This window comes from Saccostrea cucullata, unplaced genomic scaffold (assembly GCF_032062105.1).
Source record: "Saccostrea cucullata isolate Sc308-1 unplaced genomic scaffold, CSIRO_AGI_Scuc_v1 ctg999, whole genome shotgun sequence".
In the NCBI taxonomy this organism is placed as follows: domain Eukaryota; kingdom Metazoa; phylum Mollusca; class Bivalvia; order Ostreida; family Ostreidae; genus Saccostrea; species Saccostrea cuccullata.
In genome coordinates, this window is record NW_026933174.1 from 1 (window position 1) to 12,356 (window position 12,356).

The following is a 12,356-nucleotide window of genomic DNA, read 5'->3' on the forward strand; positions in this document are numbered from 1 at the left end:
CAAAAAGTTCGGCTGCAGAGAGAGTGTAGAAATAAGATCCCTAGTGACAAAGGTTGAAAGGTATGTAGAGGAGGGTTTTTAATACCTTGTTCAGCAACATTAGGGGCTCTAAGTAATCTGAACACAAAAGAGTTCCAATTGTATGATATATTTTGCAGTAAAAAATGATTTATCCTTTGATCTTAAATACTCCCCCATAACCCACTTTACACGACTTAGTGTATAGTGTCTCCTTAAAAACAGGTTATATTTTTCTTAAATATCTGTCAGCTGTTCAGATTTTAGACCTTTCACCTTGTTAAGGGGCATGGTAATGACCTCCACATTTCTAGGTCACTCAGATACAGCTGTAAGACTTCTGTGATTGCTCTGAAATAGGATCCTCTTGTTCAAAGAAAGGAATAAAATCAAACATTTTTTTACCACTTCTTCTGGTGGACTAGTCAATTATTGTGGTACATTTATTTTTGATTGGTGCGGTCAAAGTTGCTGGATTTGTCCATAGAAAAGTTTGTGTCCTCACCTACAGCAAAGAAAGAGGAAGCACACTCGTGTACTCAGACCAGGGCTCTAACAATGGTAGACAAAGGGGTACAGACAGACATGATCAAAATCACAGGTAAGGCAAACAAGATGTAGATGAAACAGGGACAAAGGGATACCTTTTGATTCTGGGAAACATGTAAATATTTTCTGAGTTCACCTCAAAGAAGTTGAAATAACTTATGCTTTACCCTAGACTTGTAAAAATCCGTTGGACCCGTCGAAAAGCCCGTGAACATTTGTTTGGCCCAAAAACTTTTAAGAAAGCATCTGTCCAGATGAGCGTTTGAAGAAATTGAGCGTAATGCAAATCTAATTATATAGGTTGGGATTGGGATGGGCAGCTAAAATGCACAAAATGCACACAGAAAAAATGGCAGTATAGCTTGACACAGAAGTAGTCTACATTAAGATGAATAATTCAATTTGATTGCAATGAACCGTGTTGTCGCATGATTGTTAAAACTAGAAAATTCTTTGAAATATTTTCAAAATGATACTCCTCTTACAGTTTTAGTCTGATTTCAACAGGTTCAAAATCAAACAATAGTTTTCTCTTCCTGTGTCACAAACATAAAACAGTAAGGCTACAGTCTCATCAAAGACTTTTGGTTATTAACATACTTTAATATGTTAAACATATTTTATTTATTTCAACCTGTCAGAAAGACGATCACAGGCAGAATACTGTACTGATACAGGGGGATTGGACGGTAAATTTGATGATGAAGATGGCAGTGGTAGTAGTATAAACCGCCTAGCCGGCGAGGTCAACTGGGTGCACTTTTTATGCAAATGAGTTCAAAAATACTGGATTCTGATTGGCTGGGGGGATAGCCGGTTCAAATGAATGCAGGTTTGGGGGGTCTGGGGGGGATAGGGGTGTCAACTCAGTACAGTCCCCCTGGGGGATAGGCGGGTCAAGGGAGTGCAGTCCCCCTGGGGGGATAGCCGGGTCAAGAGAGTGCAGATTAGGGGGGTATGTGGGATAGCCGGGTCAAGAGAGTGCAGATTAGGGGGGTCTGTGGGGGATAGCCTGGTCAATTAATTACATATAGCCCCCTAAATACGGGGGTGTGTTTACATTACATACTATACGCTGCTACTACGATTCACAACGCTGCTACTACGATTTTGGCATCGAGTCAAGAATGTCATTGTGACGTCACGCTTTCATTCACAGTCTAGCCAGTCTAGCCAGCCAGCCGGTTCAAACTGGATTTCCCCAAAACAATAACAAATAAGACACAAGACAAAAACAAAGAACACAGCAACTTTATTCAAGTGAAAAAAATACAACAATTTACTTTTTCTTCTTCTGTGCCTTTTCAGTCATCAGGGGTAGTTTCCTCTTGGGTTCCTGAGGCTTTTTCTCCAGTTTTTGTATTTCTTTGGTGAATTGTTGATCCTCATCCTCTGTACACTGATTAGCCCAATGACCAGATTTCCCACACTTGTAGCACGAATCCTGTTTTTTTCGGGGACAATCTGGGGCCCTATGTCCTAACTCTTTGCAGATGTAGCATGGATCCGTCTGTCTAGTTTTATTTTTTTCTCCGGATCCCCCTTGTCCTTCTTTTTTCTGGTAAGTGCTTCCTCCTTTCATTTTAGTGATGTAACTTTTCAGATCAGTCAGCTTGTTGTCAAGACCAGACAGCATGTTAACAATCCCAGCCAGAGTTGTATTTAAGATGTCCATATCTTCTTTATTCGCATATGCTGGAAGATTATACATGCCCAAATCTAATCCCACTGTATCCTGTGACTCTGGCATGGGGCCTCCTACATACCCTTCAGGTGTCACATAGCTGGGGTTGTGTGGGGTATTCATCATTGCTTCTGCCATGATATTTTTCACGTCTGTCAAGTTCGAAGTGTCAAGCAAGAATGATCGTCAAATCCCAGCTCCGCTTTATATACCTGCTGTGGGCCGTGTGCAAAAAATACCTGTGCTTTTTATACTTGTTGCATCATCTTTTTTATACCTGTTGCATCATCTTTTTTTATACCTGTTGCATCATCTTTTTTATACCTGTTGCATCATCTGTAAGGGGGCCGTGTGCAAAACATACGATAGACCTACCTGACTACACAGGTAATACTTGGCAGCGATTCAAGTTATACCTTTACCTACGTTTTATACAGGGGTATAAATGAGAAGAAAAGTCTGATCCTTTCTTCACAATCGACTACCATGTCAACCCTGATACACACTCACTATCTGATTTTAGATGGGTATGATTGTTTAGTACAATGGGCACAAAACCACCAAGAATCTCTACCCCCGGAGACAGAACAAGTATTTCAGGAAGCGACCACTATCATGGAAACCCCTCAGGATTTGTGGTTACAATGCCTAGCCTTATCACATCTTGCGACGACCATGGGGAGACTAGCTACCATACATTTTCTATGTCGACATATGAAAACAATTCTGCCCCTGAAATGGTACGGACTGAACCTGACCCGTTATTTCGGAAAGCCTTACAGTTTCCTGACCCATCCCCAAGCGGCCAAAGTGATTTTACTGTGGCAGGACATAGATGCGATGGAGAAAGTATGTATTCAATACGGAATGAAATACCTGGAAATTTCACACAGGCTAGGAAATCAGTGACTTTAATACCAGCCTCAATCAAATCTACGAATTACCCCCGAAGACCGGAGAAGTCCCTGGATGGCCCTAGTAGCGGATCGAATACGATTTCGGAGGAGAATTCGACAGTTAGAAGCATTGTTAGTTTTTAAGAAATAAAAAAAATCATGTAATACTACATCAGTTTTATGTTATTGTATGACGTCATATATACACTCGGGTTCGGCCTTTCCCTCCTTCAATTTTGCTTTGTCACTGTGGTGGGGCTTTTTTTGATCACATGATCAAAAGCGATTTTTTTGTTATAGCCAATCACATTTGATCACATGATTGGTTTTTCCATGTTTTGCCGCAATTGCAGTATCGTCTGCTATTGTTTATAAATACAGACCCTCCGAGCGTATTCAGCATCATTCCTTCGTAGCTGAATTCCAGTTTACTTGCTAGAAAAAAGAAAGAAGAAGAAGATGTCTGGCGGAAATTTTTTTTACGAGGACCTGTTTCTTATTCCGGGTATATCATTTGAAAACGTGTTGATCCTCAGACGTTTAGACAACAACCGGGAACTGGTGCGAATAAACTTAGCAAGATTCCAGGTGAATGACAGTCATCGTAGGAGGCACCAGCCCTACAGACGGGAGGCACCCCGCTCGCCGCCACCACCGCCACCACCGCCACCCAGAGCCGCTACACCCACCCCCTAGGGACAGGCCAGGAACCAAGGGAGGATTCCCCCCTGGGGGTTTACCGTCCCCACGCGGCAGATTCTGTGCAGTTTATGCATGACAGAGGGGGAAGACACCAATTTTGTGTGTGGGCGCTGCCTGCAGAGGCCTGCCTGTTTACTTTGTGCGGCCCGGATCGTGGAGCGGAACCTATCCTGTCCGCTTTGTAGAAATACCGAAGCAGTTATACAACCCGGGGGGCAGAGGGACAGGGACGAAGATGACAGTTCCGACGAGGATGGCATTCAAGTCAGCCATGTAGTTCGACGTCTGCTGAGCCAGTAAAGTTACCTGAAACCAAAACCAGAGAAAAAACCAAAAAAAATTAAAAAACCAACAAAAATAACAAAAAAGCCCTTTTAAGGGCTGCCCAATCGTTTCGAAAAGATGCTTACTTAAACAGTTAAAAGAGAAACGTTATGTGTGTATCTTAGAAAAAAAAGATTTTCTTTCTTTTTTCTAAAATACAGTCAAAGAAACGATTGTATCTTAGAAAAAAAGAGGATCTTTTTTATACAGTCAAAGAAACGAAACGTTTGTGTGTGTTCAAAAAGAGTACCTTATACAGTCCAAAAAAAAGAAACATTGTGTGTGTTTCTCTCAAGTTATAACACCAGATCACTTTTACATTTTTAAAACTTTTTAAAAACATAAATTTTTTTTTTAAATTAACTTTTAATTTTTTAACTTTTAACTTTTTTAAAATAACTTTTTTTTCTTATTTATTTTTTTTTTTGGTAAACTTCCCTTATAGTTTTAAAGAAATAAAATCGGGTTCGGCGGCCATGGCGAATCTCGGCAAGATTTTACCCCAGTGAAAAAGGCTTGTAATCCACCGTGTAGGTCGTTTAAAGTTGTTTCACATTGTTTATGATTGTGATTATGTTATCACTCACCTATATGTTTAATGTCAGCTATGCTAAATAACCCATTTCTGTGTAATTTGAGAGAATGTTTTGTCATGTGCTTAAAGTATGGCCTGCTATTCATGTCATCATTTAAAGTCTATCCTAAATAAATCTGTCTTAAAAAATACATTTTACAAATGACATTTAATTGATTAGAGTATAGGTATCCATATATATATATATAAGAGATATTATTTTGCATTACATTTATAAGAGGCATTGTCTCATGTAATTTAAATCATAATAACAAAAATGGGTTTTATTTTCTATACAGTCCTCAACCTGGAAGATATGTTTTGTTCCTAACCATCTATAATCCATTCTCTATGAAGTGAAGCCTGGCTGCTGGTCTTCCTTTGGGAAATACACAGTGAAATAACTAACATAAAAACAAAAACAAAACTTGAATCTAAAAAGTTTCAATGAGATATCCTTTTAATTTATTTAATTATTATTATTAAGATGATTATTAGTTTTATTTTAAATGTTTATATTTTTAAAATGGATAAAAATAAATCTGATAATGGAAAATCAATACCATAAAGATAGCAAGTTTTGACTCCAATAACTGATGAATTTCTGAATTTTCCATTAAATATTAACATTATATCTCAGGGGAAAGAAAACTACTTGAGTGTTTCTACTACCCCCCAGAGATCTGCTTATGAGTGCATGGGGACTGCGGTGGACCTTCTCTCCTGTTTAAACAGACTTTAGAGTATGACAGATAAAAGGTACTTTTTTTTCTTCTTTATTTTACATCACATGAAAACACACAATTAATGATGAAGAAGAATGTACACATGTTTTTCATAAGTGTGTACAAATTGTTCAATATAATGTCTATAATGAATCCAATTTCCTTGGGCTAGTCCACAGGCAATCTTGTTAGGAAAAGCATAAGTCTGGAAGGTAAACTACCCATTTCTTGTAAACAGGCTTGAAACCATTGCTCTCTGTTTTGTGCTGTATCCTGATAAGTGGAAATTCTTTTAGGTCTGTGACTTGCTTTTCCATAATCCCATTGAGCTAGTAAACAAATGACCACAGGGGTTTGTGAAGTAAACACCTTAATAGTGCCTGGAATTCCTCTATCTTCTTCTACAGCTAAATTTCTAGTCCCTAGAGGTCTGCGGGTGGTATAGAGATTAGCTTGTGGGAATTTCTCTGCCAGACTTTGACTCAATCCATGAGCTTTTACAGTTAAACAATTACATTGATGAACAATAGCTTCTACCTCACAGTTGAGTAAATCACCTTGTATCTCCTGGAGACTCATGATGTAAAATGAATCTATTTTTTAAAAACACCCTTGTTTTTATAGAACAATAAAAACAACACAATAAAACAAGATTTCAAATATTTTTTTTTTATTCAGGTAAATCTACAATCTCTTGGAACTAATTCTTTGTTTCTCACATCAGGTTTTAGAACTCCATATTCTTCATAGTCACCTTGTCTATAGAAGGTTCTTACCAATTCTGGGGTGATGTAAGACATCTCAAAACAGGTTAATTTATGAATCTTTCTGTACATGTATCTCCCTTGGACCCTGTTTTTCATTTGAATGAATCCTCTCACATGATGAAGTTTTCCAGTTTCTGGATGCATTTCTTTTTGTAAGATCAAGTATTGATAATCACTTCCAATGATTTGATCTACATCTTCCTGTCGGCACCCAGTTAAAATAAATATCCAATTATTGGCTATTCTACCTCTGTCTTGTTTTAAGTAAGCAATATATCCATTGCCTGTATTTTCTTTCTGTTTATTCTTATAATGAGCCTTTATATCCTCCAAGAGTTTGTTTGCTCTTATGTTTTCTTTTTCCTCCTGAGGTATAAATTCTACAGGATGTTCTACAATCAAGGGAGGTGGTATGATATCTTTTCCTCCCTCCTGTATAAGTAACCATTCAGTTTCCTCTAATCTAGTGTTCTGACTCTTTTCTTTACTGGAGGTGTTACCCATAATGAAGCCAGTCCACAACTGAGGTGTGTTTTGTACCATGTTTACTATTTTATACTTTTTTTTTTCATTGTATCTATTTTTATTTTTCCCCAAATCTTTAAACCCTTACCATTTTTGTTTGTTTTGTGTTTTGAAAAAAAAAAATCTATGGTTAAAGGGAGATAACCTATTTTTAAAAATGACAAAAACCCACAATTTTTTTTTCATTCTTTATTAACAACAACAACAACAACAAACAACAAACAATGCATTTACAATACATTTTGATAAAAACATTGACACTTTTGTCCATGACCCGTAGGTAATTTATGATAAGTGTTTTTAAACCAATTCGCTACGTATCTGTCCCTTTGTAAAGCCGTACTCTGGTCAAAGGGGAATAGCCACTCGTCAGTTTTCTTTCTTTTCTTGTCTCTTTGATGTAAATAATACACGCAATATTGTCCACACACATCGGTATTCTAGTCTTGATAGCGATACGGATTATAAATCCATTGTTGAGCATGATGCTGGATAAAGTCTTGAATTTCTTTTTGTAAGGGAGGAAATCCATAAGAATCGAAATATTCCACCACGGGATTGCTCACATACAGACACACCCAATGTCGATCTTGAGGATCCGTATTGACCACGACAGCTTTTTCTCCAGGTCTCAATTGTTCCGTATCCATTTTTTAGTAATCAATGCTCACTTCTCTCTGTTTGTTAATTTCTAATAGGTTATCGAATTCTGCATACACCACACAATTGATGGTGTTAACCGTATTGTTGGTAAACTGCACTTCTACTCTCAGATTTCCTGTTTCTATGATGTGGAATTTATCCGATTGCGCCTCTTGATCTTTAGTGAAATCCCAGCCCCATAGAGTGTAGCCGCTTTTATACTCTTCTAGGGTAATGTCCGGAGCCAAATCTTCTCCTAATTTCCCCAGAGCTTGATACACACTGAGATAGGATCTCAGATATAAATCCTCGTTGAAATGAGGTTCAAAACAACGAGTACTCATGGTCTCTCCGTTGATACTGACATCTAATTTCTTAATCCCAAAGTTTTGGAAATGAAAGGGATTTTTAGTTTTATCTCCGTTAAAGGCCGCATTCTCCACAAAGCCTAAAATGAGACGTTTAGGCATCTGGCCTTGAAACAGATGATCTGTAATCTTAGACTGGGTCCCTATGGGGATGGTAAAGGTTTTCACTTCCACTCTTCTCAGGAGATATTTGGCTCTGTGGGTGTTCAAACTCTGATTAATGGTATTCATCATGACTGCTGTGGGTTTGACTTTTCTCACCCACAAGACCATACTCAGTATTTTCACTTTTCCTGTACTTCTTCCTTTGATCATCATGTAGAAAGAGGGTCTAGCTCAATTAAATCGCAAACGGACGTCCACTCCATTGGGTAGAAATCGATCTTGTTGAAACAAATCCAAATGTAAAATATCCAGCAAACTGGTTTTCTTACTCGCAGCAATAGCTTGGTGACGTTTTCTGAATCCTTCGTTTTTAGAATTGGCCGGTAACGCTGTGAGGATGGGTTGGTTAATGGTCACCGTGTCGGGACCACTACTTACAGCTGGGGTTACATTAAAGGTTTTATTTTGAGTTACACCAAGATCCTCTATCCCCACTTCGTCCATGTGTCCTGTCGTATCTTTTTCCCATAGACTACAGGCCCTCGTCTGTGTCTTTAAAGTTCTGGGTCGGTAAGACAATAATTTCTCCAGATAAGCTTTGTAAGGATAGGTATCCGTCCCCGGGGTCACTATTTTCCCATTAAGACTGAGATCGATTTCCGTAAACATGGAATGTAAGATATTATTCACTGGACTGCAAGTGCTGTTCGCCCCATCCAGATTACTTCCATCGTCTTTGGTAAATTTACATACCATTTGAAGATAAGTTTGAGATAAATCCAGATAGTGATCTCCTTGTCCTTTAATTTCAAATTCGATAGGAGCGGTGTGGGAATCCAAAGTACTGGAAATGGGGTAATATTCTTCCCATTTCGAGTCTTCTAAAGCAATATTAGTCGGAGGGACTTGAAACAATTGTAAATTGTTCATCCCACACGCACAGGAATCGGGCTGTAACATGATGTGTCTACTAGGATTCAGTTTTCACAAATGAACCTTCTGTTCACTGGACTGCTCTATTAATACTCTCTCTCTCAGTCAAACACATCTAAATGACGTTTTCTTTTAGGAATTTCTCCTTGTTTTTTCCTTTTTCTCTTAGGACCCCCTCGGGCTAACAGGACTCTTCCTCTCCCTGTCTGCTTTCTTCTTTGTCTTCTTCTTCTTCCTTGACCTGTTTGTCCTTTCTTCTTCTTTCTAAAGGGTAAAGAGACTCCTCGATTGAAAGCAAATAGACCTGTATTTTTAGCTGCATTGAGTCCGTGGGTTAAAAGAGCATTTCTGATGTTTTTTTTCTTTTTCCCACTACATCCCGGCCGATCTTCACTCCGGCCATGATGGCTTGTTTTTTCCCATGTTGGAGTAAATCTTTGACAAAACCTCGACCTTTTCGTGGCCCCATGGCTAACTGGGCCACGTCGTTGAGAGTCAAACCTGAGTCTATGCCCGATATGCGTAAGTTAGGGACCGCTCCGGAGAGGAAGTTTAAAAAATTGCCTCCTTTTTGAGGTTTCATCTGAGTTAAAATCCTACTCAATTTGAGTAATTGTGTAGCAGGAGGTCCGGGTGAAAAATTATCCAAGGGAAGGGCTCCCACCAATCCAGAGATGATAGAACTTCTGCTCCTCCTTTTTGACGTAAAAAACCTTTATGATAAGTCGAACTGTGTCCTCTTTGTCTCAGTAATCCTGGATGATACTGCATGCTTCATGTCTCTTGTTCAACTGACCTTTAGGTCCTCAGGGGACTTTCTTTTATACCCTCTTAGGGCGGAATACAATACAGACAGCAGACCAGACAAGCCATCACGCCCAATAAGATGGAACACAATAAGGGTACATTCATCTCAGTATACTTTTCTGAAATGAAGTTTCACCACTGATTTACCACTTACAAAGGGCATGGGTTGTCCTAAAGGAGTCATGATGTGAATCTCAATGGTATCGAAATGTTTTTTACTTAGTTTCAAATATTCCGCTCGAATGGGTTCCCATTTGGCTTGTTTTGAATCCTCCAAATGAAATGTACAAGGCACCACTCTTAATAATTTCAAGGCATTGGATCCTAGGGTCTGGGGTTGAATCAGATCGCAATACACATACATGGATTTTAGATTTTCATATAAATCCACAGTATTGTTTCCCAAGTAACTAATGTTGATCCATTTGGTCATGTTTTTTGCATCGTTCTGAAGAATGACTTTCTGACTGTCCATGCCTAGCTTATAAGCTAGGGATGTGGGGAAACGAATGCATAAGGGAGTTTTCTAAGCATTTTTCCATTAAACTGATACATCACTCGATCATAGGTCTCGTAATATACTAATTTCATAGAATTTTCTTCATCTGGATGACCAAGGGTTTTCCATATTTTTCTCAATGATCTCTCTAGTCCTTCACCTATTTCCTCTGTTAAAGCCTTGGGGTGAGTGTAAGGCCCGGGTCTGAAGTGAATTCGTCTAATTTCCATCTTGCTATCTCGATCGATGATTGAACCCCATTTAGTATGGGCCCAATCGAGCAGTAAAGGACATTCACGTAATGGCATTGGGTCTAAGGTTTTCATTTTAAATCTGCCATAAACATGGGGGTTTTTGATATGGGGAGCAAAAGACTGAGGGACCAGGATGTCAAAATAAGCCTCCTTTTCTGTAATGTTTTTCAGTGAATTGGGATACATCATTTTCTGTTAAAGCCACCTCCCATTCTCCGTCGGTTAAATCCACTGTTTGTGGTAATAAGGTTTTAAATTGAGCGGTCGTATTGCTAGAAAAAGAGGTCATAGACCCATCACTTGGTAAAGTCATGTAAAACCCACTGCTCTCAGCCATGTTCAATCTAAGACTGAGACCCTAGACCTTAGAACCTTTGTATTTATAACAACACTTTTTTTTAAAAATTCAAAAAATTATTCAATGATTTACACATCTATTTCTTCTTCTTCTTCTTCGTTTTCTGATCGGTCCTCAATCACTCGAGTCAACAAAAGTCCTTTGTTTTCCATCGAGTCTTTAATCTGGGCAAAGGGAATGCGACAATACACATACTCTGTATGACAATAATGAGGTGGAAACATCAGTCTTTTTTTCTCCATCTTGAAATAATATTTCAGACAATCTCCAATGTCCATGTACCATGGACTTTCATTCTGAATGGTGTTGATGGGTGTCAGACGATTCCTTTGAGTACAAGTGACCCATTTGTATTGCTGATAATGTTGGTTGATTTTCACCCTCACTCTATATCCTGTTAGAGGATGGGGGATTTTCATTCTTTTTTCCAACCACACATTCTCCAGGGAATAGCCTGGATGATTTTCATAGAAATCCATGATGGCTCCTATTTTAGTTTTCATCCACCCTCCTTGCATGTACATACACTGACTAATTGGACTCTCACAATACCAACGATACTGCATCTTTGTAAGAAAACACGTCTGACTTGTTTAGTGTCCTTTTTCAGAATGAGAGAGGGTTTGTGATATACCTCTTGATAAAACCCGACTCCTCTATTTTTTTCTTTTTTATTATATTTTATTTTTAAACAAACAACAACAAGAATTTAAAAAAAAAAAAACAAACAATTTTTTTATTCAAGTAAAAAATATACAACAATTTTAATGTCCTTCATATCGGCATAAGGGACAATTTCTGTAGCAGGTCACTGTGAACTTCTCTATACATTTCTCACAACAGGGATACTGACGGCATTGTCCGCATTTCCATTTTCCTCGAGTCTTTTCCTGGTAGCACATCATACATTCTTTCAAAGGTCTGTTCCTGGTCATTTTCACCCATCGGGGAGGCGGTATGTTCTCAATTCCTTTCTTCCAGATGAAATATTTCAGGCACCATCTACAGCCACAAGTCTCCATGGAAGGGGGATCATCTACCATCCAGTGTGGCATAGGTCCTCTACATTTACTACATCCCCAGTACCAAGCAACAACTTCTCCCGCATCGTTGTAGCCGACGTATTTATTTACCTCTGTCGTCTTCTCATTGCAGTGATAACATATTGCCTTTTCTACATCAATCCAATAGATCAATCTCCACACAAAAGACATTGCTAAATAATGAGTGCAGGGTACTCCCAGCTCCGCTTTATATACCTATCTGTTGCATCATCTTTTTATATCTGTTGCATCATCTTTTTTATAATTGTTGCATCATCTTTTTTATACCTGTTGCATCATCTTTTTTATACCTGTTGCATCACCTGTGAGTGGGCCGTGTGCAAAAAAATTAGGGGCCGTGTGCAAAACATACGATAGACCTACCTGACTACACAGGTAATACTTGGCAGCGATTCAAATCCGTGATTGTGACGTCATCCTTACAAACTTAGTGTATAGAGAGCGCTCTGTTGTGTGTATATAGAGCCCTTTGTTGTGTGTATATAGGGAAATAACTAGCAACACTAGAATGTTTGGTTTTTTTTCTTTTATTTTTATTCATAACAACAACAATAACAAGAAC

General features: G+C 38.6%; 1 protein-coding gene across 1 annotated transcript; it reads right to left on the minus strand.

The window, feature by feature from the left end:
- Window positions 1–7,417: 7,417 nt before the first annotated feature.
- Window positions 7,418–8,089, minus strand: LOC134237448 (uncharacterized protein F54H12.2-like). Its single transcript, XM_062719537.1, has one exon. It carries the CDS (start codon window positions 8,087–8,089, stop codon window positions 7,418–7,420), a length of 672 nt encoding a protein of 223 aa, XP_062575521.1.
- Between the last annotated feature and the right edge of the window lie 4,267 nt (window positions 8,090–12,356).